General features: G+C 35.5%; 2 protein-coding genes across 5 annotated transcripts; both read left to right on the forward strand.

The window, feature by feature from the left end:
- Window positions 1-90: 90 nt before the first annotated feature.
- Window positions 91-19,024, forward strand: LOC125679025 (sodium- and chloride-dependent glycine transporter 1-like). 2 transcript variants are annotated; one of them, XR_007371684.2, is made up of 17 exons: window positions 111-289; window positions 1,200-1,418; window positions 7,270-7,384; window positions 7,954-8,085; window positions 9,371-9,580; window positions 10,740-10,800; window positions 10,896-11,028; window positions 11,300-11,434; window positions 11,531-11,634; window positions 12,231-12,355; window positions 12,538-12,650; window positions 14,650-14,787; window positions 15,215-15,314; window positions 15,500-15,615; window positions 17,370-17,531; window positions 17,842-18,255; window positions 18,454-19,024. XR_007371684.2 is itself a non-coding variant. In XM_048917911.2 (16 exons), the coding sequence occupies exons 2-16, from the start codon at window positions 1,407-1,409 to the stop codon at window positions 18,190-18,192; spliced, it is 2,007 nt and encodes a 668-aa protein (XP_048773868.1). In that variant the 5' UTR covers window positions 91-289; window positions 1,200-1,406; the 3' UTR covers window positions 18,193-19,024. The 2 variants fall into 2 exon arrangements, 1 of the variants encoding a protein (XP_048773868.1); XM_048917911.2 differs by having other exon boundaries at window positions 91-289; window positions 17,842-19,024.
- Window positions 19,025-19,148: 124 nt separating this feature from the next.
- On the forward strand, window positions 19,149-26,210 carry LOC125679026 (neuronal acetylcholine receptor subunit beta-4-like). 3 transcript variants are annotated; one of them, XM_048917913.2, is made up of 7 exons: window positions 19,149-21,409; window positions 21,525-21,688; window positions 23,412-23,456; window positions 23,584-23,693; window positions 24,744-25,000; window positions 25,121-25,240; window positions 25,552-26,210. In XM_048917913.2, the coding sequence occupies exons 1-7, from the start codon at window positions 21,358-21,360 to the stop codon at window positions 25,863-25,865; spliced, it is 1,062 nt and encodes a 353-aa protein (XP_048773870.2). In that variant the 5' UTR covers window positions 19,149-21,357; the 3' UTR covers window positions 25,866-26,210. The 3 variants fall into 3 exon arrangements, with proteins under 3 accessions (XP_048773870.2, XP_056013337.1, XP_048773869.2); XM_056157362.1 differs by having other exon boundaries at window positions 21,567-21,688; XM_048917912.2 differs by having other exon boundaries at window positions 24,744-25,240.
- Window positions 26,211-27,651: the final 1,441 nt, after the last annotated feature.

Below are 27,651 nucleotides of genomic sequence, written 5' to 3' on the forward strand. Positions count from 1 at the left end.
AAGTTGCAATAGTCTACAGTAGGTGTGTGGGCAACTGCTATGTCACTAATAAATAAAAATAGACAATAGGAACTCTTTAATGTTTGGAGATAAACAATTACGTCATGGGAGTCTTCATTTGAACGGAAAGTATTGTGACTGTTTTTATAATGGGATTTACATTGTACATACCTAAACGGAGTGTTACACCATTAATAGTTATAGAGAGTATGTTCAACCGTTATATAACTTACCTGAAGCAAATAGTAGTATTACGCAAGCGTACACAAACTGCTAGAACCGGAGTAAGGTGAGTGTGAATTTTCAAACTTGAATTAAGTTGTGTGGAATCAATTTTTTTAAAGTCACGTTTTTGAATCTGTTAATATATTATATGAGTAGCATTGCAAGACATTTTCCGTGCGGTATTCAAAATTCTGAAAAGGTAAAAACGTGTTTTATCGTGATAAAATAATTCTGCCTGTGATTGCAGAGGCAAAATCAGTGGTTTAATAAAATAAGACTTTGCTGTGTTTAAACAATACAATGCGGTTAACGAAAGAACAAGGTATTCTCTGGTCTTCTTAAGTCCCAGGTGACGAGCTAGCAGAATGTCGTTACCCAAAGATAACTTGATTCTTTTATCATTTATTGATATATCGTTTATATTTTTTTTTCTTCAAAGAAAGAGTCATGATTGGTCTTAAACATGAAATTTTAAAATAATTTAGGGGAGGGGTGGGGGAACAATCGACCCCCCCCCCCCCCCACTAAATCGGCTATATACATGTATCTAAACTTCAAAGAATGAACTACATGAAAATGTAGACGCTCTGCTCTGCATTTTGTAGTTATAAGGAAGTCTCAAGTTTCACAAAACGTAAATGTTATCCATGTATATGTAAGGATCACTTACTATAGATGACGCAATATAGCTTTATCCTTTAGGAAATATTGACTTTATAAATATTGTTCAGGATTGCACTTCTTACGGAAGGAGTGTGACAGTTATTGAAATAGGAAAACCATTCTTGAGCAGCTTATTTTGACATTATGTAATCCACATGATTAAATTTCAACAGAGGGTTTTTTTTTTCGTTGGATCGCGATCCTAGCTCTTTCCTTTAATCAAATGTGAAAAGGCGGGGGAGACTTTACATCGGGGTATCGTGTCTTATCTAATGACCCACGTGCATGTACCTTATTTTATCATTTATCAGCTGTCGCCAGTCTACGCCAGTGTTACACAGAGAATAAAAAGAAACAAAAACCAAACAACCCCTCTTTTTCCGTACCCACAGAGAATTCGACCTGGAAACTGACCAATGAGAGACGAGCGAGTTATCAGTGGTGACACACAACATTCCGTCGAGTTAAATTCCTGGAACACTAAAAACCTTATTTTGATGTAAAATATTGTCACAAGGATGCCTAAGGAGGTAAGCTTTTATTTTTAAAGTGATGGGGTCGTGTGCTAGCTGTAGAAAATAAAGAACATCTCTAAATTACGATTTAATAAGGAATTTCGGGGGGAAAACTTAAATTGAAATTTATTTGTAATATAGTTTTTCCTCCTAATTTTCTCCATGTTTAGTTTCCTTTCCTAAAAACAAAATCTACAGAAACCGATAGGTGCCAGGGTATAGAATCAATATTCATTTAACTGGCAGCCGCCAGTTAATTTAACTGGCGACCGCCACTTATTATTACCTGGCAGCCGCCATATAAAGTAACTGGCGGCCGCCACTTATTATCTGGCGGCCAGTTAATTTATGTGGCGACCGCCAGTTAATTTATATGGCGGCCGCCACTCAATTCAAATTATTTATATGGCGGTGGCCAGTTATTCAACTTCTCTCTCTCTCTCTCTCTCTCTCTCTCTCTCTCTCTCTCTCTCTCAAAATGAAAGGGGTGCAATCCCTCCCCAATGCTTAGTAATATGCATGTGATCTATAATTAAGAGCATTAAATTATTGTTTTTCGATTGTGCTGCGTATTAGGCACGTAGAACCACTGGGCTGATCCTCCATTTTTTGACAACGTTCATTTTCTGTTATTTTCATATGAAAACTAAGTTATTTTCATATGTGAAATAAGATAAATTGGCGGATTGGTCCCCACTCCACTCTTTGATTGTAGTAATGAGTGGTAAAAATGTAATAATGAATGAACTGATCAATTGAAGGATGAACGAAGTCTCCTCCCTCAATTTAGGAATACGAAGTTAGGGGAATAGAGACATTTTAGGTTCCTTTTCTGCTTGTCAACAATTGTAGAAGATAATTTCTCCGACGACTGTCCCTACACTTTGAAAACGACACTGCGTGTTTGCGTACTATTCTAAATCTTTCCAAAATAATCACTCAGCAAAACGAATTAAATTGTTTTTGCAATTGGCAGTCGCCATGTATAAATTAAGTGGCGGCCAGCAGTTAATTTATATGGCGGCCGCCAGATAATAAGTGGCGGCCACCAGTTAAATAAATATTAATTCTATACCCTGGCACCTATCGGCTTCCGTAAAAATCTGAATTTTGGGGTGTTATCGAAGTGTTTGGTTTTATCGATTCCACCTTCATTGGGATTCACAATATTAAGGGTTCAAAGAAGAAAAACTGTTTTGATTTCCATTCAATGTAGCTTAATTTAATCAATAAACAAAGAAAATTTATGTTGTCACCTTTTTAAGATGTCAGATATACATAAACAAAGGTATATATCAACATCAGAAAATTGTACACTTTTCGTTAAACAATGTTTGGAAATACTTAAAACTTAGTTGAATGATAAAACTTTAATTTCAACACTTTAAAAAAACTGATAATGTATGAATGTACATAAATTAGGAAAATCATTGTATTTAAAATAAACATAGAATAGAAAATAATATCAGGGGTCATTGCCCTTGACAATATTTTACTAATGATAAACTTTTTAAGTGTTAGATAGTTTACCAGATTTTATTTTTATTGTACCTAGTGAATAAAATCCCTTCAAAAGATATGTTTCTATCATGCACAAAGTTTAATTAATCAAATACGGTTGGGTGAAACTACGAACTTGGCTTAAAACGCGTCTGCTCGTTTCCCTATTAATTCCCGATAACACTGCTATCTGCGATTTTGTACACTAACCCCTAATTAATCTTTGTATCCTGCCCTAGCTAAACATTTCATTTTGGACATATTTTTTCTTCCTTGTTCTCCTGAAATCAAAGAGAAAGGACCTTTCTAGACAGCAACCAAAATACTTCGGAAACCCGATTTACAAGGCATGACGTAGTGTTGGACCTACTTAATAGTTCAATCCCCCCTATATTTATGATTCTAAATTTATATTGATTCCGCTAGTGTTACACCATGAACATTCCTAATCTTAACAATTATTCAATTTATTTCTTGGGCCGAAGCTCAGGGTTTGAGAGGGTAGTGACTTTTTTGCCAATATTCTTTGATCATCAATTAAAGAATTTAATAACAACTGAGGTTTTCCATGTCAAGAACCCTCACTGTTTTGTATAAATAGCAGGTCGATAAGAATGCGCAGAAGACCCCCCAACCCAATTTTCGGAAATTTATAAATATAACACCCCCCACCCCCCAAATAATAATTGAAAATCAGAAGTTTTGGCTGACCTCTTCTGCATTAGCTGGTTATATATCACTTCTCAATATATCTGAAAAATACAGGCTTACATTTAAAATATTTAGCATATACAATGACCATGGGATATCAATCAAATGCGTTTACCAGCTTCCCAGGAATTCGGAAATTCGAATTAAATTGTTGAAAAAAAAGTAATCTAACTGGCAATTCACAAATTCATCGGACTTTGTTAACATAAAATCAGATAGCGACAGCTTTTTGAGATACTAGAACATGTACACATTCATTTTGGTTCAAGAAATCATTTCTTGAAAACTAAACCTATATATATATATATATATAAATATATATAATAAAAATCTGACATCAATAAATAGCTTGTTGACATTTTTACTTTATTTATCAGCTGTCAACAGTGACAAATTTAAAGCCGTGGAATGACAGGTATATAGGTTGTTTTTAAGGAGGATATGTTTGTTGAGATAGGTGCAGTGAAACTGAAGTACAAGGTACCTAATCTCTAACTCTCTTGTCGCCATGCATGTTCTAATCAGATCAAATAAAATATTTCACAACACATTTTACCTGGTGTTTATATCGTATCTATAGTTTGTGTTGATTATCTCTAAGGCTTACTAATAATGCAAAGTGTTTGTTAGAATCTTTTCAAATCAATTTTCATAATAAATATGCAAAAATTAAATGAACGTTTACGAACATTTAAGTTTTACCGCAGGTTCTATACACATGTATAGATAATTTTCGGTCTGCTTTCTCTCTGTGTCGATAGAATGGGAGGAGGGAGTGGGGGGGGGGGGTGGATTTTGATATATTGACGAAGTGTTTATATTAACGAGTGACGTAACCTCTGTTTATACAGACTAGACGTCCAGGACCCTCGCAGTTTGTATCTCGGTTATCAGCTATACGTTTGTTTACGACTGAATGTACCAGACCACTTACATGACCCTAAGATTAAAAACAAAGACAAACTTCCTTTCCACCCCATATCATATCAATCAAATAAAATCAGAAGGTAGAGAGTGTGTTGAAGAATGCTTATTGATCAAAAGTTCAATCAGTAATTGGCATAAAATTATAAACATACAGGACAATCAAATATAAATTTAACCTTGTACAAAAACTTCTTTTCAGAAACAGTTACATGCATCATCATCAGTTACATGTATCATCATATTACGAAGGTCCATTGAGATAATTTTTTGTAGCATAAAATACAATTTCGCGGTATAACGCGAAACTTTCGCGAATAAGCGCGTAAATAAGTAAGTTTAAAGTAAGAACTATATACACACGCGAATACGCCTACATTTTACACATACATATTTGAGAATTTTTGGCATATATGCTATAAAAGTTTTTATTGAATGCAAAGCAGAATTCATATTTGTTATTGATTAATACCAGTGTTGCTTAGCTAACAACATATTTTGATAATTGGGGTATAAAATTTCGGTCATTGAATTAAGCCTTAAAATGTCATAGAACATCGAAGTACTATTGGATTATCAACCACTAAATCTCTGAATTTTTGTTATGTTATTAAGTAAACAATGCTTAATTTACATTTGCTTTTGAAACATTTGATAACCTGAAATACCCCCCAGATTGTCACTAGAAAGCACTTGGTCACCTAAGTTCTTTCAATAATAAATGAATCCACACTTTTCAAAAGTTATGTCCCTTGGCTACCATGTTTTGGAAAAAACTCATAGAATTCTCACAGCAACCTTTGTAACTAACTATTTTATGATTTTGTCATGCTTTTGGTTTGGTTTTAACATGGTTTATCGTGAAAGACCTCTCCTATGTGACAACTAATATCACAAAATATGTACATCAGAATTAAAGGTCAATAAGATGATCTTCTTAAAGCAGGCAAATTATATCAAGAGATATGCATATACAAAATTACAAAGTACAGCTGGACAAGTTTGTTGTTAATTTTCTTCATAGTAATCATGCTACTTTTTTAATATTGAGCGCATTCAATCCGTGTTTATAAACAAAATATACGCTTTATAATGTAAAGGTTTCGTGTTATAACGCGCAATTTTCGCGCTATAACGCAAAAGTTACGCGTTTTTTCGCGAAAGTCTCGCGTTATTAACGTGTTAATTCGCGAAAGGTTCGCGTAACAACGCAAAAATTACGTGTTAATTCTCGAAAGTTTCGCGTTACAACTAGAAACTCGCATTTTACGGTTGTTTGTCTGATACGTAACAGTGGCCGATTTAGAGGGGCGTGACGTGATTTACAACCCCATTTGGACAAACCATTTTAGCAATTATTTTGCCATTGTCGAAAAGGGTACAAACTTGAATCAGACCCCCTCCAAGGGGCCCTGGATACAACAGAGGTGAGATCATGTGCCTAAGGGGAGTAAGCATTCCCTGTCGACCGGTCACATCCTCCGTGAGCCCTATATCTTGATCAGAAAAACGAAGTAATCAGTAGTCAAAATCTAGGAGGAGTAAGCTAAAACTTCATGATTCCATTATTTTCATTCCACCAGAATCCAAGCAAATTAGACAATTTGAATTTTACTTGCATAATATTTTAAACAGTATAACATTTTAACAGTCTCGTTTAAAGTCAGTATTTCGCAAATTCTATGGTCGTAATAACGATCTAGTTTGCCAATACAACCTATCATTGGGTCTAATGCTGTCTGACGTGTTTCATACCGATTGTTAGGCCGTTCTTGGCACACTAATTTTGACTACGGATAACTCCGTTTGCCTGATCAAGATATAGGGCTCACGGTGGGTGTGACCGGTCTACAGGGGGTGCGTACTCCTCCTAGGCGTCTGATCTCACCTCTGGTGTGTCCAGGGGTTCTTATTTGTCCAACTCTTTATTCTATATTGCTTATGGGAGTTTTGAGATTGATCACTGTTTGTTATCTTCACATTTCACTTGTCGTGTTTTTTTGTTTTTTTTAACATCATTTTTTTTTAATTTATTGATTAATTGATTTATTTATTTGACTTTTTTGGATTAATTTCTATTGAAATCAATTTATTTGTATTCGCTTTATTGAATACACATAGTTAAATCCGATTTATTGATTTTCTGCCATCTGTCCGCGTAAGAATATCAGTTCGCGACCTACTTTGCGGCTTTGTTGAAAAACATGTTTTTCTATTTATTTTTACTATTTATTTGAATAAGCATGATAAATAACACTTACCCATTTCATTTGAAGGTTTACGTTTAGCGTTAAAGTTTGTCCTTAAGTATTGGACGATTTCCTTTTACTATCGTTCAGCTGTTATGGTTAGTTAGATAACTTAAATTTCAATGATATCTATATTTCACGTACTTGAAATACCACACATAAAAAAAAAATACAGAAAAATATAAATACTTATTAAAATGTTTTTCTTCGGTTTGTTAAACGGGAGATGAAAGTGACAAAATATTGAAGAAAAACGCGGGTTATGCATCTTTCTTTTTGTCAATGTGTTGCGACCTTCATCTCGACCGTTTCACAAACCAAAGAAAAACATTTGATTATTCAAATAAGAACATACCGGTACTTGTGAAATCCGTATTATATTCGGTGTAAAGAGGAATTCGATGAGTCGGACACAAACACTCCGTGTCACACAATACCTTGCAAAATGCCTTTACTGTAATTAGTTGGGTTTTCTTTTTCAGGCAAAGAGAGCTGGCTGGTCCAATCCGATTGAATTTGTCTTGACCCTAATTGGGTTTGCCGTGGGTTTGGGGAATGTTTGGAGATTTCCTTACCTCGCTTACAAAAATGGGGGAGGTATGCTTAAATACAGAAATATTTACAATATCATGTTTATACGATTCATTTTTAACTTAACAAAATGAAGTCCCGTGAACAACTTGTCATTACGAGAAGACGGTCTCACATGGCCAGAATACGACTTTATCATACACCCAACATTGACGCTTGAGGACTGGACCCTTCTCTCCCCCCAGCCCTCACGATTTACGCACAACTAATTATATACAGTAGGCAGATAAAGTAATTCAGTTAAAATTTATTTTGATCATAATAATTATTTTTACATAGGTATATTTTCTTGGGAGGAGGCGGGGTATCCTGACCCCAAGTGTCTATGTATGATAAAGTTGTATTCCGGGGTGCAGATCAAATATTCCGTGAATGTTTAATTTTTATTACTAAGGACGTTATGCAAAGAAATTTATAGATTTATCATGAAAATGAAGTAAATAGATTTTCTGACAAGCTTCCACCTGCGAAATATATGACATTTTGTTTCTAGAAATACAATTTACTTTTCGAGTAAGATTAGATATTTTTTGGAAGTAATATACAATCTAATTAACAGAATTCTGCATTTACAGGTGCTTTTCTCATCCCATATTTCGTTTGCTTGCTGCTGATTGGAATTCCACTTTTCTTTCTTGAACTGTCATTTGGACAGTTTGCTAGTTTGGGCCCAATAAAGATATGGATTGTGAATCCTGCATTCAAAGGTATAAACTTTTACAGATTGCATACAATGTACATTCAACACATGAAATCCATTTAAAATAAACACTTTAAAATCCATAATTGTACATTATCGTCCAGCCTCAAATTTTTTCAATTGTTGTTGTTTATTAGTCAAAAGTAAATACAGCTTATAGACATAGTATACAATGTAATAAATCCAAAATCATATAAAGATCAAGAAAGAATAGAAATTGTGCTTATACATTGGTATTGTTAATTTCAAAGGAATTCTTAATTTTACCCAAGTTACATAATTCCTTTACATTCTTTGTCGATAATAGTTGAATTAATTTAAAGACAGAGGGTCTGATATAACAATACTTTTTCAAAAATTGGATTCTTAAATGACTGTAATAGATACACTTAAAGTAAAAATGAAACTCATCTTGTACATCTAAGGTACATAAAGGGCACAAACGTCTTTCTAAAGGAGCATTTTTGTATCTAGCGGTTTCAATAACTAACCAGTGAGACGATAATCTTAACTTACATATAAACTTTTTGTACTGCATAGGAATTCTTTTAGTTAAGTAGGATTGCAAAGTAAAATGGTTAATCAAATGTTTATAAATTCTACATTTTGAGGAAGATTTGATTTCAGAAAGTATTGTTTGTTTACAATTATCAAAAATACGTTGCTTAGCAACTGCAAACATGTATTGTGGCTTCAAAGTACATTGATTTAACCATAGGTTCATCAGTCCAACATTTGACAAAATACCTTTAACATTTACTACCCAATTTTTACAGTTTTGTTTACTACTGAAATTACACGTAAGTTGCAAACCTCGGAATTTCATGTTCCTGTAATCTGAGATTCGGGGGCATATATACCGGTATTTTTGGTTTGCCCGTCTGTCTGTCTGATTGTCAGCAAAGACTTTCACTTTGAATTGACAATAACCTTTAAATGGTTGGTGGTATACCTTGTGGCAAGATCATTCTTTTGGAACCAAAAGTTTCGACTTTATGACCTTTACCGTCGGCTTTTACCTAATTTTGAACACTTTAACATAAGACATAACTTTTGAACGGTTAGTGCTAAATCTATCATATTTCACACGTGTACACCTTGTGACAACACCTGTCTTTGGGTACCAATGTTTTTTAATCTCGTGACCTTGACTTCGGGTTTGGCCTTCTTTTACAATACTTTAACTTTGGCCATAATCAATTTAGCTGTCATAAGGGGGCATCAGTCTTTCACAAATACACCGTGTTTTTCCATAGCTATTAGTTTACATTATTTCTTTTGGAACTTCACAGGTCTGGGGTTTGCCATGACCATTATATCAGCATTGATTGCCCTATACTACAACGTCGTGATAGCTTGGTGCTTATTCTACCTGTTCGCTTCCATGACATCACACTTGCCCTGGCAGGATTGTTACAACGATTGGAACACGTGCTTGTGTTCCGATAAAACCACGAATTTTTCCAGTTCTGATCCATGGAGCGGGAAAAAACCAGAATGCTGTAATCAAATTATCCTCATATTTTTTTTTTTATTATGTTATATTTTATACAATTCGCGTACGAGGAATATCCACAAGTTTGACGGGCAATTCAGGATCACCGTAATATTTCTCACATAATTCCACGTCTGACCAAATACGTCGCCATAGCCAACACGTCAAAAGGCAATCCTCGGATGATTCCGTTACGCTTCGGCTACACTTCACTTCAGTCAATCGTAACTACTCGCCTATTCCCCTAACTGCAAATTAACCATGTATGTAGTTCGACGCCATCAGAATCAGTTGCTATGTGGACATAAATGTAAGTATGACGTCACAGTCGTACTTTACAATATGAAACGCAACTGCATTTAAGATATCATACATATCTAAGGTATTCTACCACTATCAATGTCCACTTTTATGTTTGTCTATTATGATGAATAAGACGTTAATGATACATAAACTGAATTTGTAATGGGAATCAAAATATCATATTATACAAGGATTCGGTTCTCGCCTTCATCCACAGGCGCTCTTCCGGCGAAGAAATGCGTCTTAGCGCCGATCCACGTCAGAGTCATATTACCTGTTAGGAAAAGGACGAGCGCGTGATCCGATTGCACTTCTGTGTGCGAAGTACGAGCCATGCGAGGAATTCCGAGTGGTCAACTGCTACAAGACACTCGAAGCGTAACGAAATCACCCGAGGATTGCTGATTGTCTACGAGCAAAGAATAGATGAGTTTTCCCTGATTCAAGTAAACACAAAAGGTGAAAATATATCATGTGACGGAATCTAATCATGACGTGTCGGACATTATGACGTATTTTATCAGTTGTGAAATTCACCGAATCATTGAATCAATACTATGTCTGTGATCCGTGAAGGGTTCTGTTTATCTGTGTGCACCAACATGAGGTGTGAATCATGTGACGGAATCTAATCATGACGTGTCGGACATAATGACGTATTTTATCAGTTGTGAAATTCACCGAATCATTGAATCAATACTATGTCTGTGATCCGTGAAGGGTTCTGTTTATCTGTGTGCACCAGCATGAGGTGTGAATAACTCTCTGACGATGATGCAACATGTCTACTATTGACTCTTCACGATTAAAAGTTTTAGCAAATGTTGGATGATGAGTATTTTTCACTTTCCCATTATTTGCAGTGCCCGATCTTCCGAATATTGTTAACGCCTCTAAGAAAACCCCAAGTTCGGAGTATTTCAGGTAAAGTACATTCATTGTTGCTGGAGTGAATTTTTGTTTTTGATAAAAATGAATTAGATAATTTTAAGCATATTAAAACTAAAATCTACAAATAGCCACAGGGTACTGGGAATAACTGATTCCTGGACGGAACCGGGGGGAGTGAAATGGGATGTGACCTTGTGTAACCTGTTGGCGTGGCTGATTGTGTTTTTGGTCTTGTCCAAAGGTATCAAATCCCTGGGAAAGGTACGTGGAAATATATATATATATATATATATATATATATATATATATATATATATATATAAATATATATATATATATAAATATATATATTATAATAATAATAATAATGCTGACAATTTATTCGGTTTTTGTCATTTGATATACGTTTTTGAAATTACAATCGTCAAAAAATCTTGAATAATTTTAAGTCCTTTCTCATACCAGTCTTTGATAAAAACTGGTTTTGGTACGTGATTCTCCAAATTGACCAGCTACTCTTATTTTCTTACAGGTTGTATACTTTACAGCCATATTTCCGTACATCCTGCTCACAGTCTTGCTGGTTCGAGGGTTAACTTTGGAAGGGTCTTACTCGGGTGTCATGTACTACTTAACACCAAACTGGGATCGACTGACGCAAGCCAGTGTAGGGTTCTACTGATTCAGCATTATTCTTATTCAAAATTTTATCTACACATTCAATAAAAAGTTTGACAACAGTGTCTGTGGTTTTGTGGTATAGGTTTGGTCTGATGCCGCAGTACAGATTTTCTACTCACTCAGTGCCTGTTCAGGTGGACTGATTGCCATGGCGAGTTACAACAAGTTTAATAATAATGTACTAAGGTATGTTACTATTTTTCTATTCAACCGTCGTAGTAGTAGTGGGAATAATAGTAGTAGTTGCTGTTTTGTAGTAGTAGTAGGAGGAGTAATAGTAGTATAATAATAATAATGATAGTAGTAGTAGAACTAATATTGATAGTAGTTGTTGTTAGTAAAAAATATTACATGTTTTGGTGGATGACAATTTCACGTGTTACCCTACAAAAAATATTTTTTAGTTATATGCATTTAACAACGGTTAAACATACGCGCAAACATTTTGCGCATTTAACCATTTTTATACTGCAGCGCGTCGTGATGCATTGTCAACCGTTGTTATGTACTGTTACCCGGGGGCGTGGTTTATGCAAGCTGTAGGGTTAAAGTACCTTTTATCAAATTTTTCTAAACCAATCACATTCGTCTAATTTGAGAGGGACGTTAAAGAGTATACAATCAATCTAATTTACATTAAAGTATAACAATATAAGTTGTTCTTATTGTTTTGTTGACATTGTTGTGCACATTCAGTACTAGTAGTAATTATTGTTAGAATTGTTTGTTGTTGGCAGTGTTGATGTAATTTGCAATACACCATTCATGTTTTTATCTTTCAGGGATTCGTTGCTGGTCCCCATAATAAACTGCTTCACGAGCTTCTATGCCGGCTTTGTTATCTTCTCAGTTCTTGGCTATATGGCAGAATACAAACAGGAGTCAATGGACAATGTTGTTGATGGAGGTAATCCTATGAATGGATGAAAGGAAGCAAGGAATTGAAATATAACATGTACATTATACGAATGCACACAAAACTGTCATATTTTACAATAGTTGTAGAGCTACAGCCATCCGAAATTGCAGATTTTCCCGTTGAGCTACGGTTCTGTCGCTAATTTTGTTTCTTATTGTTATATCAAACAGGACCAGGCCTTACGTTTGTGGTTTACCCAGAAGCCCTTGCACAGATGCCAGTCGCTCCGCTGTGGGCTATCTTATTTTTCTTCATGATGGCCACCCTTGGATTCAGTTCACAGGTCTTTAAAACGATCCATTCATTAAATTTTATCTAGATAAAAATAGATTTAATGATATTTGTTTGCCTATCATTGTGTTAGGGGAAAACATAGTTCAACTATATGTATACATGTATGAAAGGTGAAGATAACGAACAGTGATCAATCTCATAACTTCTATAAGCAATACAAAATAGAGAGTTGGGCAAACACGGACCCCTGGATGTACCAGAGGTGGCATCAGGTGCCTAGGAAGAGTAAGCATCCCCTGTCGAACGGTCACAACGCCCAGAGTTCTATATCTTGATCCGGTAAACGGAGTTATCCATAAAATCAGTGTATCAAGAACGACCTAACAATCGGCATGAAACACGTCAAACAGCATTTGACCCAATGTTGGGTTGTATTGGCAAACTAGATCATTATAACGACTAGAGAATTTGCGAAATGCTGATTTTAAACGAAACTGTTGGAACCCCTGCACCATCAACTTGTTTGTCAGTAGCCTACTTCAATTTAAAAACTGACCATACTCAGAACAAGCTCTTGCGTATCGAATCAGTTGAGAGATGTAAACACTTTATGTAGGTGACAATGGAATATTACTACATAAATATGGGAAGTTGACGATGGGGAAGTTTAAATCATCCCGTTTTTCATACAGTTGAGTTGTTAGTTTGCCGTTAATATCTACTTTCAATAAAATATCTAAGTAAGAAGCAGAAGTGGACGACTCTGTGGTGTCTTTTATTTCGAGTTCACTGGTATATATTGAAACGACATATGAAGGAAAATTATTATTGTTAATAGATAATACATCGGCGATATATCTAAATGTCGAATTGAAGGCCACAGCAAGATAGTTTTTCTTCTCAAGTAGAAGTTTTTGAATAAATGGGGATTCCAACAGATTGTTGGACGACCTGATCACCAAAAACAACGAAGATATTGTCAATGAGGAACTCCAGCACATTTTTTAATCTCAAGTATACAGTACTGGTGCGTGGAATCAGATTGGCGTTTAACAAAAAAAAATTCTGGATGACTGATCACTAGATAGGAATATATGCGTTTTCCATTTTTGTTGAAGAAGCAACTCTCTATGATGTCAAAAAGTCTAGTCTTTAATTTATCGTGAGGAATGATCGTGTAAAGAGTTGAAAAGTCATACGTTTTGATGTTGTGTTTTGTGATTTTTAAGTTTACTAAAAGTTCTTTAGAATTTTTTTGAATCCATATTTGATTTACTCCACTTCTGTATATGTAGTCGCACAGTAAGTTTGAAGTTTCTCCTTCACAGCTGTTAATCTTTTCGTGAGGAGCAAAGATAGGGGCTTGGAAGAGCACTTACTGGATCCAGCCATGTATCTTTGTTTGTAAGGGTTTTTATGTAGTTTAGGAATTCAGTATAGGTATGGTAACTTATTCGACCCATTGACTGGGATATTGAATGTGTCTAAAACTGAAGCATGGGTTTGAAGAATTTCGTCTTTTGAAAGGGCAGTTGGAGTATAGGTACGATTACCAAAAGTGGAAGTAATGCCAAGTTCGTTTAAAATACAGTTGTAAGAATGAGCCTTACAAACAAAGACAACGTTGTTACTAGCTTTGTCAGCTGGAACCAAAACATATTCCTCATGTAACCTATCTAATTCTTTTATCACTTCTGGTTTACTAAACACAGAAGGATAGATGATACGTACTTTTTATATGTCTAATGGGGGATTTTAATATTCCTCTTATACCTTTAATCCATTCTGACAATGTATCAATTTCTTCTTTTTCATATTTAGCTCATAGTCTGGCATAATCCTCGACATGATTCATAATAGAAATTTAAGTTATATCGCCAATTGAAAGACCGAGGTTCTCTGTATTTAGGACCTTTTAGAATAAGTGATTTGAGGTCCTCATTTTCAACTCCATCAACATCAACAGTAATAACATGTCCAGCTGAAATAGAGTTTAATTTTGTGATGGCAAAACTATGCGTTTTTCATTTAAACTATTATTGTTTTAGTTTTCAATCACGGAGACAGTTATGACCGGGATAATGGACGAATTTTCCACCTTCTTCAACAACAAACGGAGAAGGATCCTGTTCAGAGCCGGAGTATGTTCCGTTGCGTTTCTACTTGGTTTACCGATGACGTGCAGGGTAAATATGAATGAATAAATAAATGTGTGATTGAGTATGGGTGTGGTTACAGCAAACACGTGTATAATGCATTCACACCTACAGCAAAGTGATTTTCATTCCTTGTAGTTTTGAAAACATTTTCCGACCTTATTGGAGATAACGAATTACGTTTAGAACGAATCAAATTTTTGTTTGTCCCTATCACTTCGCTGAAAGTGTGCTATACTATTCATTTGAATTCCATTTTGATGCTTTGCTTGTGATATTGTGTTTTATGGAATCGTGATCATTTTCCAGAAAACTAGTTCAGTATATTTATCATGAAACGACTTGCAAACAAGCTTCACGATTCCTATTCCTATCATTTATTGGCTAGGATGTTGACCAATGATAACTTATTTTATTTTCATTGACCAATAATATCGTGTTTTATTTACATTGACAGGGTGGAGAGTACACTTTGAATTTAATGGACACCTTTGTTGGAGGTTTTCCGCTGTTGTTCGTGGGGCTATTTGAAATAATTGCCATCATCTATATTTATGGTATACATAGACTGTTCAGTTTTATTTCTTACATTCGTATGAATATTTCATCCCTTTCAAATCCTGTTTCGAAACAAACAAAAAGTATCCTAACCTAATGGATGAAAAGGTTGCTGTGCGTAAAACAATTGATGTAAACAAGTGGATACATTTATTCTATTGAACCTTTTTCTTATCATTTTCAGGATTCTTCCGGTTTAAGAGAGACATAGAGATGATGCTGGGATCAAATATTGTGATCAATATCTTTTTCTGCTATTTTGGGGCCACCTGGATGTTGATTTCACCTCTGGCGTTGTTAGTCAGTAATATATATATTGTTCTAATCCTAGCTGTTGTCGTTTTGTCTGCTTGTCTCTCTGTCAGTAATACAGATATCGTTCTAATCCTAGCTGTTGTCGTTTTGTCTGTTTGTCTCTCTGTCAGTAATACAGATATCGTTCTAATCCTAGCTGTTGTCGTTTTGTCTGCTTGTATGTCTGTTAGTAACAACTTGGGTTCCTGATGAAATGGTAAAATAGCGATGAAACTCCACAATAGTTGCCATGACTTCTAATTTCACCTGTTCAATGCTGAAAGTCACTGGGTCATATATTGTAGGAGGGATGGTTTCTTAATTATACGCCAGATAGCCAATGACTCCATATGCATTTTTTAAAAATAAAGAGTGGCCCATATAGCTTAAATGATATCAAAAAGTTTAATATGGTCATCAGCTTATATATATATATATATATATATATATATATATATATAGTTTGTAAATAAAGAATTCGGTATTTGATACCGTAAATACATCCAATAATAAAAGTCAAGAAACACAAAACTCGAATAACATTTCACTGTTAGCGCTTTCGGCTTTAATGCCTCTTCAGACAGTTATAAAAAAAAACTGTCTGAAGAGGCATTAAAGCCGAAAACGCTAACAGTGAAATGTTATTCGAGTTTTGTGTTTCTTGACTTTTATTATTGGATATATATATATATATATACATGTATATATATATATATATATATATATATATATATACGGTAATAATGGTCTAAGTTTCTTAGACAATTATAGGAGTTATGAGATTAATTACTATTCGTTATCTTCACCTTTCATTCTGATTTAGCAATGAAACTTTACAAGAAAAGTCTTCGTATATTGTTTCTCCTTTTTAAACAAACACAAATGAAACAGATATATATATGTAACTGAAAGTATGAAACACGTTCAGTTACTGCATTTCGCTTGTTAAATTCATGATATGATGTGAATTATTTAACATTCATTTCACCTAAACGTTTGTAAGCAGTTTTATTCAAGTTGTGTTATAGTAACTGAAAATATAGTTTGTCTATATGCTATATGAGAATCGTAAAATCTTCCACAAAATGTATTCAGTAACACCACCTTTTTAAAGTGTTCGTCAAATCAGGTATTTATCTATCTCTTTATTCATTTTTGACTGAAAAGCGATTACGTACATGTAAACATCAAATTTTATGTTTGAGTGGTGTTTCATATTTTTTCAGGTATTTGTAAATTCTTATTAATAAATCTATTAACATGAATCCCTTACACTATACTGATTTGAAGACCGGGAAGGACATTTTCTACAGGACAAAATCTATAAATTTTATTGATTTGGTGAAAAATAAAAATAAAACGTACAGGAATGAAACATTAGAATGGTAAAGTATCTAATGCAATGGACTCTTAATTAATTAATTAATATAACGCAAACACAAAAACACTTACCAAATATGAAGAATGGACCTAGCTAGGTATATACGAAGAAAATATATACCAAAATATTTTCTTACGCAGATGTAGCAATATCTATCACTTCACTTAAACGATTTGTGCATGACTCAAAAATAAAATAACTTTAATCATTAAAAGTCGCATGATGATTTTTTTTTTCTAGATTACATTCTGTCCTATGTATTGATCTTTGTGGTGAGAGAAAACACGCAAGATTTAAGGAATTTGAATTCAACTGATTATCAATTAAGTTTACATTTGGTAAATGTGTTCTCTCTCGTAATTCCACATTCTTCACACAGGCTGTCATAATTTTCAAAGCCATACAGACGAAACCTGTAACAGATGGTAGCTATGTGTATCCAGACGGCGGCCAGGCTATGGGCTGGTTGATTGTACTGGCGCCTTTGATCTGGATCCCAGTCGTCTTCTTCTTCGAGGCTTTCAGAAATGGACTCGGAAAGGTACCCGTAACACATGTTTAGTTCCATGTGTACTTCTACAAAGAAACTCTCTCTCTCTCTTTCTTTCTCTCTCTCTCTCCAACTGAAGTAAATCTATGATAAATAGTACTTTAATGTTTGAAGTTGTTCAGTTATTATTAATTTGAACTACGGTTTGCAGGGCGAATCACGAGTTTTGGTTATGATATGTGGGTTGTAAAATTGAAAATTACTTGTAATTTTTAAGATGATTAATGTGTGTCAGATTTGCAATTATTAACATGTTTTATAAAATAATTTCTTCTGCAATGTCGTCATAAATGTATTTCAGTATCTGGTTAAGATAACTTCCCCTAAACATAACTGGGGACCAGCATTGGAAGAGTACCGGGTAGGACGATATAGTGAAGAAAGCAATACACGGAAAGACCAGAACGGCACCAGTTCCTATGTTATAAGCTCTTCCGGTCAGGAAAAATACAAACACCTTCAACCCACGTTCGTCACGTCAAATTCATCGAATGACAATCCAGAACAGCATACGGTGACAATGGAAAGTGGAAATGAAGAAAATGGACAGCCAATAAAGGACACCGTTTTGAAAAATGGAGGAGTTGAACCCCAGGAGCCAAATGTTTCGTTCAAGAATCCAGGTTTCGAAAACGATGAGGGAAAATATTGAACATAAGGCAGGGGACCACGAAAGAGAGCAACTGGTTATAATCCACAAAATAATTGCCAAAATGTAATAAGGAGTATAAATTTTGTGATGAAATTTACGTAGTACAAGAACATACCCATTACATATGCACATATATATTATATCGGTATGCCGAATGCTTTGCTTTCAATTTGTAGATATCAAAGTAATGTTTTATCTATAACTCTAGTGGCATATATATTTTAATATGTAATCAGTTTTCATACTTCGAATTCCTTTCAGATATAACGTACAAAAACTCAGGCCTCTTGTCACGTTGTTTGCACGATAAATAACTCCGTAATCGCCATGCATGAGTCAAAATTTGTGGCACTTCATCTACAGATGATGACGTCTCTACATGAGTGAATTATCGACGTGACGTAAAATCACCAAACAATTCATCTGCCAAAACACACTTTGTAAAGTGATTGTTAACAGTTGTCCTAAGGCAGGATTTGTTGAACCCACTTACGAAAAAATAAATATCCAAACGTAAAATTTGAAAATTAGCATTACAATACTGCAATGATGAAACCTTTCAGCGGGCTCCCATATTGTATGAAACATTTTGTAAAATTCAGCTACTACTCACGTATCAGTATCAAATACTATGTTGCGTTTATGACTACTTTTTGTAGTGAAATTCGAATTACAAATAAAATGCTTGTATTTGATGTGAACTGAACATGAGGAATCCCACTATGCCTATCTGAATTTATTCTAATGGATTACTAATTTATTATGATTTTATCTGATGTTGGATTCTGTATAAATCTTTAAACATGTCTCCAAATAAATCAGAGATAACGGTGACTAGAGTTGCTTCGATTGTTTATCGCAACGTGTTTTCTTACAATAATGCTGCTAGATCTACTTCGTTTTGGTGTGCGGAGAAGTTGATTTAGCTGCGCTCATTAACCCCAAACAATTATTATGTACAAATATGCTAATTTTTGACATCCATACATATTCAATCTGGAGTTTGTAAATGGTTAATGGAAATGGGTAGACATGTGGTAGAAATAACATGAACGTTTTGCTTCATAGAATGTGGGAAATGGGTACTGCGTCACTGAAAATGTTGCTTCGATTGCAACACAGAAAAGTCTGTTCTGTCGATTGTAAAGAATTGTACATAACAAGTCCTCCCTGAATATCGCTAAATTGTTTGACACGCCTCTTATATAGCCTTATGAAGACACGATAAAGAGACGTTTAAAGTTTTCATTAGATTTTCAAACTTTTGCTGAATTCATGTCCTCCATGCTCACATGCTAGGAATCGATAATGGATCCAGAAAATTTTCAAAGGGGGGGGGGCTCAAATCTGTATATTTTCCGCCCAAGAGGAAAGAGGAAGGGAGTGTGAAAACCCCAAACCTGCAAACATTACCTTTTTGAAAAACAATTGCAACCCTGTAACACAACACCCCCACTAGATCCACCACTGAGCTTCAAGTTTTGGAATGCCCGATTACATGTACATTGCACGTCAACAATGTATTGATTAGGAGGGAGGGTCTTCCTTTCGCCATGTTGTTGATGCAAGCAGAATAAAGACCAGTTCTATTCCCCAAAACACCTGGTCCCTGTCGTTTGTTGGTTGAAAAATATGTCAATTAATTATAAATTGATTTTCATATGGACTAGTATAGATTTATCCACTGACTTGTGAGTGGGGCAGCTCTTTTATCAAAAAAAACAGAATCATTCCCCAAGGACTTGCCCAAGGGGAATGATACTGATCTATATATTCATTATTATTATTGTCTAATTATATGGGGGAAAAGAAAACCAAATTTCAATTTCAAGAAGCATTTAATTGATGATCAACAAAGAACACCCAGGTCAGTTTGTGAGAGTGTGTATTGAATTTGAAGTACATGTATATGCTGTAAGCCTAACGTTGCTCAGCTTTGATATTACAATTTTCTCACAGTTTTACTTCTGGTTCTCTCTCTAACTGCTTTTTGAAAAAGTATATGGACAAAGGCTCCTCGGTTTTTGTGTGAGTTCTCCGAACGTCTACTCGCCAAAACAACATCTAATTATGTAAGGTGTTGTCTACTACATGTACTTGCAATTGACGGACACCTGTGACCTAGATTGTTCTAGAGTTCAATGTTTACTTGTTTAGCAGAAAGATGACGTAATGATTGCATAACTGTGTCGTTGAAGAATGTACTAGAAAATTTATTCTCATTATAAATACACTGAAGTTTTATGACCGAAAGCTATGGTTAAACAAGCACTTTACGAATTTGGTTTATATTAGTGAGAACTAGGAGTATTTAAGATTTTCATTGGAATATTAACAGTTGATGTGTGATTGATTTTTTTTAGTAGATTCAGCTCGTCACAGGCTTAATTATTGTTCGCCTGTTGTAAGTTAGTACTTTGTCATAATTTTCTTTCAAAAATTGTAAATAAATCTTAATTATGTGTGACCAGTCGACAGAAGATGCTCACTCCTCCTAGGCACCTGATCCCACGTCTGGTATATTCAGGGATCCGTGTTTGCCCAACTCTCTATTTTGTATTGCTTATAGAAGTTATGAGATTGATCACTGTTCGTTATCTTCACCTTTCATTGATGCCCACAAGCTTGAATGTTTTTCATTTCAAAAGCTCACACTCCAACTTTACCAATGATGTTCGTTGAAGGATATGACCAAATTTTTTTTTACCTCGTTCCTTAAACGTTGCTAAGGTGAATAAATGCCATGTATGCATCAATTAATAATTGAGTCTTCGTAACATTAATCGATGATTTTTTTTATTAAGATAAGGAAATAAGAAGAATTTTTAAGAAGACCCAAGAGTCAAGGTGTGCCCCATCATGTATTCTATTGTCAGTCCCATATTACTGGAAAACCGCTATTGTTCTTGGCGACCATAGTGACCATAGATTCAAAATTAAGATCGATTTCGTGAATCGGATGACTAATTATCCATATTTCCATTACAAAGCCATTTGTTATATCAACATTATCGATGCATAAAGATGAAAAGTACGGAAAATTGTTTCCTAAATACTAATGAATGGAATTTAAAATCGTTATCCGGACTCGGGTTTGTGCAAACAATCTATCTTACGAAGGACACGTGATCCATCGATGGAACAAAACACTTGGAAAATGAATTTATGTCATTCAGCATTTTCAGGATGTATCGCCATTTTTTCCTAATTTCATTGGGTGAGTATTTTCCAGACCTATACGAATTAACAATCCTAAAATTCAAGAAATCAATGAAATCTAATATGTTTTTCTGTAAAGGTGGTAACATTTTAAACAAAACTCTCTACCCTAGCCCTGTTTAAAGGATTTCATTCTGTCTTGTCCCTCAATGAAGTGGATCTGAAGCGAAGTTTGTTGGACCCAACTGTGTATGATAAAACAGTCCGACCACGCATCAACACCACCCACACCGTGAAGGTAGAGGTTGGTTTTACCAATGTGTTCGTCGTCGATGTAGTGAGTACCTTTTTAACTATACTAAAGTATAAGTATTCCACTTTCATTAGGACGCGAATTTGCGATTCATCGAATGAAACTATATACTACTCAAAATTTGATGAGGATCATAGATATTTTTCTGTTTAAAAAATTAATAACTGCATAACTGGCAATATTGTGTCCAAGTGAAATAAAAAAAAAAACGTCTTCAACAAACTTGCACGTGCATTTCATGCCATGGGAAATGCGTTTCTCATCACAGTTTATGCTTTTGCTACCATTGCACGATTTTCACTCAGGCATCGCTGTCTGATTCTTTCTAAAATTTCAAACTCACTTGAGTGTTTACACTACGTTTATCAACACAATGCCCCCTCAACGTGTAAGGTGTCGCATGACGACAGAACAACTGGGCAGATGTATTGGAATGCTTGACGCTGGCTATTCACAACGTGACGTTGCAAATGCACTAAACGTCAGTCAGAGCGTTGTAAACAGGGCCTGGAACCGACAGCAAACTTTTGGTACAGCAGCCTACCGACATGGCGGTGGTCGTCAGAGGTCGACAACCCAACGCCAAGACCATTTTGTGGCTCTTTAGGCACGACGCCATCCCTTCTGGACAGCAACCAGCCTACGTAACGACCTCCTGAACGCCTCGGGGGTGAATGTGTCCACTCAGGAGATACGGAATCGGCTTCACAATGCAGATCTCAACTAGAGAAGGGCATGTGTTCGAGTCCCTCTGACTGTTCGACATCGGCGGGAGCGATTGGACTGGCCTGAAGATCATGTCACTTGGACACAGAACGATTGGGTTCAAGTTCTGTTCACCGATGAGTCCAGGTATTTGGACTTTACAGACAGGAGGCACCGAGTGTGGCGACGACAACGTGAACGTTTCCATGATGCCAACATCAGTGAACAAGACCGTTATGGTGGTGGTTCCATCATGGTCTGGGGTTGAATCAGCAGGGATGGAAGAACATATCTTCATGTCCTGGAGAGAGGAACAATGACGGGGGTGCGGTACAGGGATGAGATCCTCGATGTTTACGTAAGACCCTACGCTGGTGCTGTTGGCCCTGAGTTCATCCTGATGGATGATAACGCCCGTCCTCATCGCGCCAGGGTGGTTGAGCAGTACCTCCAGCAGGAGACAATTATCCGTATGGACTGGTCAGCGCGCTCGCCGGACTTGAAGCCGATTGAGCATGTATGGAACATGCTGCAGGTTGCCCTTGCACGCCGTAGAGCACAACCCACGACTTTAGCAGAGCTCGGAAACGCACTCGTGGAAGAGTGGAACAACCTTCCCATTGGAAACATCCGGGTGCTTATTGACAGCATGGCTCGACGTTGTCAAGCCGTCATTGATGCAAGGGGAGGCCATACCCGGTATTGACACTTCATCGACTAAGTGTAATGATGGACTATCCCCAAAAACTGTGTAATGTTTTCTCTGGTTTGCTGTTAACTTTTTGTAATGAAATGCCTTTTGGTGTTGTTATCAGATTTCAAGCATTCCGTATTGATAAAAGTTCATGCCGTTCATGAATTTTCATTCATAACCTGAGTAAACACGTTTCTGGGTCAAATTTATGTCTTTTGTTATGTTAGTGGTAAATTACACAGATATAACCTAGTGATCCTTATCAATTTTGAGTAGTATATATTAGGATTCCCATATACAGAAACGTGTGTATGAAGAAATTTAATCACATGATAATTATTATTCCAGGATGAAAAAGGAAGTTCTCTTTCTCAAGCATGTTACTTATTCGTTGTAAGTGAATATAAATGTTAATAGATGAGAATACAACAATATCAAATGCTTGTCATCACTTTAGATTACATGAGTAATGTGATGACATAATATATTCATATCGGTCAGCTTTGTCGGTTAATTTCAGGGTTGGAATGACGAATTTTTGACATGGAACGCCAGTCAATACGAGGGTATAGACGATTTTATTATCGATATTTCATCCATATGGAATCCGGATGTGTCACTTCTTGGAAGGTATTAAACTATTGAAACATTTTGACTAGGTGATGTTTAATGTTTGGGGTTATGTTTTCGGTTTATGATTATAAACTATGAAAATAATTATCATATCACATTCGTGTTACAATGTGTACAATGTGTTCAACACTCACATTTAACATTACATGTGTTCAACACTCACATTTAACATTACATGTGTTCAACACTCACATTTAACATTACGTGTTCAACACTCACATTACATGTGTTCAACACTCACATTTAACATTACGTGTTCAACACTCACATTTAACATTACGTGTTCAACACTCACATTTAACATTAGATGTGTTCAACACTCACATTTAACATTACATGTGGTTTTGTATGTTTGGTTTACGTCCCTTCCAGAATTAATCACTCATACTTAGATTTATGCATGGCGCTTAGAGTCGATGTAGTGAGGGTTCTTTAACATGCCAAGACTTACTGTGATACAGAACCTCCGTTTTAAAGGTCATATCCGAAAGACCCAACTCTCACTTCTAAATACCGAACATTCGATAAAGAAGCAATCACTACCTATTTTACATTTTGAGTCAGACGCGGGCTTCTTACTCTTCCTAGGCACCTGATCGCAATTCTGGTATATCCAAGGGCTCGTGTTTGACCAACTCTCTATTTTGCATTCCTTATAGGAGTTATGAGATTAATCATTGTTATCTTCACCTTTCATTGATCACTGTTCGTTATCTCCACGTTTTCATTCAGGAGGAGTAAGCATTCGCTGTCGACCTGTCACACATAGCATTTTTTTTTATTATACCGCGTATTGTATTGACAGTATTTTGGTTAATATGAAGGAGGCATCAAAAGGCATACCTTCAACAAATAAAATGAGAAATAAATGTTTGCTTCAGTTGACGAAAGCGTACGTTATCGTATAGTAAGATATGAACCATTCTCAAGAGTTTTATCGTTGGATAATCAGGTAATATTTTACGAGCGTTTCTGGAACTTCATATCCGTTGAGCCTGATTTACATAGCTTACTGTTGAGAACATGTGCATATCCTTATCTTTGTAGAATGGAGATTGATCAAGAAGTGAAGTTTAGTCGAGCAAGAGTGCAGTCCAATGGCACAGTCAATACGACATTTGTAGGACAGCTGATAACCCATTGCAACACAGACCCCTCCCACTTCCCGTTCGATTATCAGCTTTGCAACATCAGACTGGACTCTCAAATTTATACTAAATCCGAAGTTGACATGGAATTCACCTTCGCAAAGATGATACCAGACTACAAATCAAATCCGAATTGGAACACAGCATACATTACACGTAACTCTATTGACAAGCAGGAAATCAACGTCTGTCTTCAAAGGAAATCTCTGTATCTAAGCGCGTTATACATGGTGCCAACTACGATGCATGCCGTTTTGATTCTCGTTTCTTTCTTAGTTCCCAGTGAAGCTGGAGAGAAAATATCATTCGGAATGTCTCTGTTCCTATCCTTTATGGTTTTGCTGTTGCAGTTAAATGGGGATTTACCTGAGGTGTCAACCTCCATTCCAGCATTAGGTGGGTAGGACTGGGAACAGCATAATTGAACGGTTTTCAGGATTATTAGATTAGATTTATCTGGAACAGTATTAGGTGGGTATGTATGAGAAAGCATTAAGTAGATATTTCCGAGAAGTGTTTAGGACTATTCAATTCTAATCTGTTTTTGTCAGCTTGTGATTCATCAACTTAGATTTATATTGGGTTTTTTTTTTTTTATCTGTAATCGCTTACATGTAAGACTTGCATAATATTCTCTAGATAAGAGTGAAAAAATGTACAAAAGATGCATTGATACATGATATATTGTTATGTACAATATTTTACAGAGATCTACGTTATGCTTCACTTGGTGAGTGGGGTCGTTTCCCTGGTTGTCTCCTCCTTCACAGCTTATATTAAACAGAACAGCGACCAATCAGAATATCGAAATGACGCAAAGGTAAAGGACGTATCCTCCATCGTTCCAAACAACAAAGGCAAACCTAACAATAAAAGAAGAACGAACATATGCGAACGACTCAGATCCGAGATATTCCTCAACCGACTTGGATTTGTTTCGTCCTTCATTCTGATTCTAGCAGCTAACTGTGTAATGTTAAATGCCAAAGTGGTATCGACGGATTGTGGTCATCTCCTTTGATAAACATTGTCTATTAGTGTGTTGTAATTGGGGGTGATCATAATGATCGTCCGCTTACGAATGGTGATTGTAAGTGGATTCCAATGCACACAAAGCGAAAAAACATAGCTAAATAACGACACCAGGAATAACTCTTCTGTCTATATCCCGGTAATGTAGTTTAACATATCATTCACATTTGCGTCATCACAATTCCATTATTGAGTGGTAACTAATCATCCATTTTAGCTGATGAATGTTTGTACAAACAATTTGAAATTAAAACAATTGTCAATCACATGGAGTAAACGAAATATTTCTGCCTCATGAAAACTAAATGTGAAAATAAAGAATTACAGACAATTATTACTGATAAATACTTAATATTACTTATATTGTGGTGTTGGTACAGTACCCGCAACGTTATTCTTGACATGATAAACGATAGAACACGATACACGCACGATAGGATAGGATTCACGCACGATACGATAGGATACACGCACGATACGATAGGATACACGGTAAACCTGATAAACGCAAAACCTGATAAACGATCTTCACGATAGACCTGATAAACGCAAAACACGATAAACGATCTTCACGATAAACGGAAAACCTGATAGAAATGTTGTAAATCTAGAAACAAATTAAACAGAACGAAAGTTTGATACGTACAAAATAATTTCATTATGTTGATAATAATATTGAAGGATTTCAATACTTAATATATACCTAAAGCATATAATGTAATTATCCACGGTTGTACGTTTATTTTTTTTTAAATTCTATTTATGTATTCTTTAACGTCATTACAGCTAAAATCCGGAAGCTAAACTATATACGGTATTGAATTCATTATTTGATATCTATATGAATTTTATCAGCCAATGATTCTAAAACGTATATTGTCACCTTGAATGTTTAATATATGAATCATAAATGGAGTGATTGATTTTTATCTTGCTTAACGTCACCATGACCGGTGAAGAGCTTTTAAATTTAGGCTTATGCTCGGCAATTACGGCCATTGAACAGTGAGGGTTTTTTTAGCGTGCCACACCTACCGTGACACGGGGCGTCTGTTTTTAAGGTCATCTCCGAGGACCCGTGGTATTCACACTTGATACCGAGTGTTTAGCAATTAAACAGGGAATTAACAAAATGGAATATAATGTAGTGATATCATGCTTCAATAGCTCTCTTATTCTGTTGTCTATTATCTTGGATATCAAATAAAACTAAGTAATATTTTGTGTGTAGCGAGGAGGGGGGTTATTTTGCATCAAGCTCTGAGTTCACCGCTCTTTCAACAACTACAATTATTTTCATAATGACCGCTTTAAATTCAATTCACTGCACTACACCATATGCTCATATGTTAGATATTTCTACACTATGAGTGATAATTGATAGTCATAAGTAATTGGAACATATTCATATGAATTGATATTTTGTTAACAAAAAATAAATAAACTATTAAAAACATATACGAAACCCGGCTTGATTTAATGTCGCAATTTAGAAACGCTTTAAATTAAATGTTTGTGTTTAGCATGTAAAAAAATTCAAATAATCATCAAAACCGGCATACATTTCCAGTATCTACACGTACGACTATTGGTATATGTGTACATGTACATGTACAAAAAAACAACAACAAAAACAACGATGACAGCTGAATCGTGCCCAATTGAGCAGAACTTTGGGAGATGCAATATACCCTTGCACTCTTTTAAAACTTAATCTTCTAAATGTGTGAAATACAATGCCTCTGAGAATGTTTACTGTCAAAACACGGGTGATA

Source organism: Ostrea edulis, chromosome 2, assembly GCF_947568905.1.
Source record: "Ostrea edulis chromosome 2, xbOstEdul1.1, whole genome shotgun sequence".
NCBI lineage: Eukaryota > Metazoa > Mollusca > Bivalvia > Ostreida > Ostreidae > Ostrea > Ostrea edulis.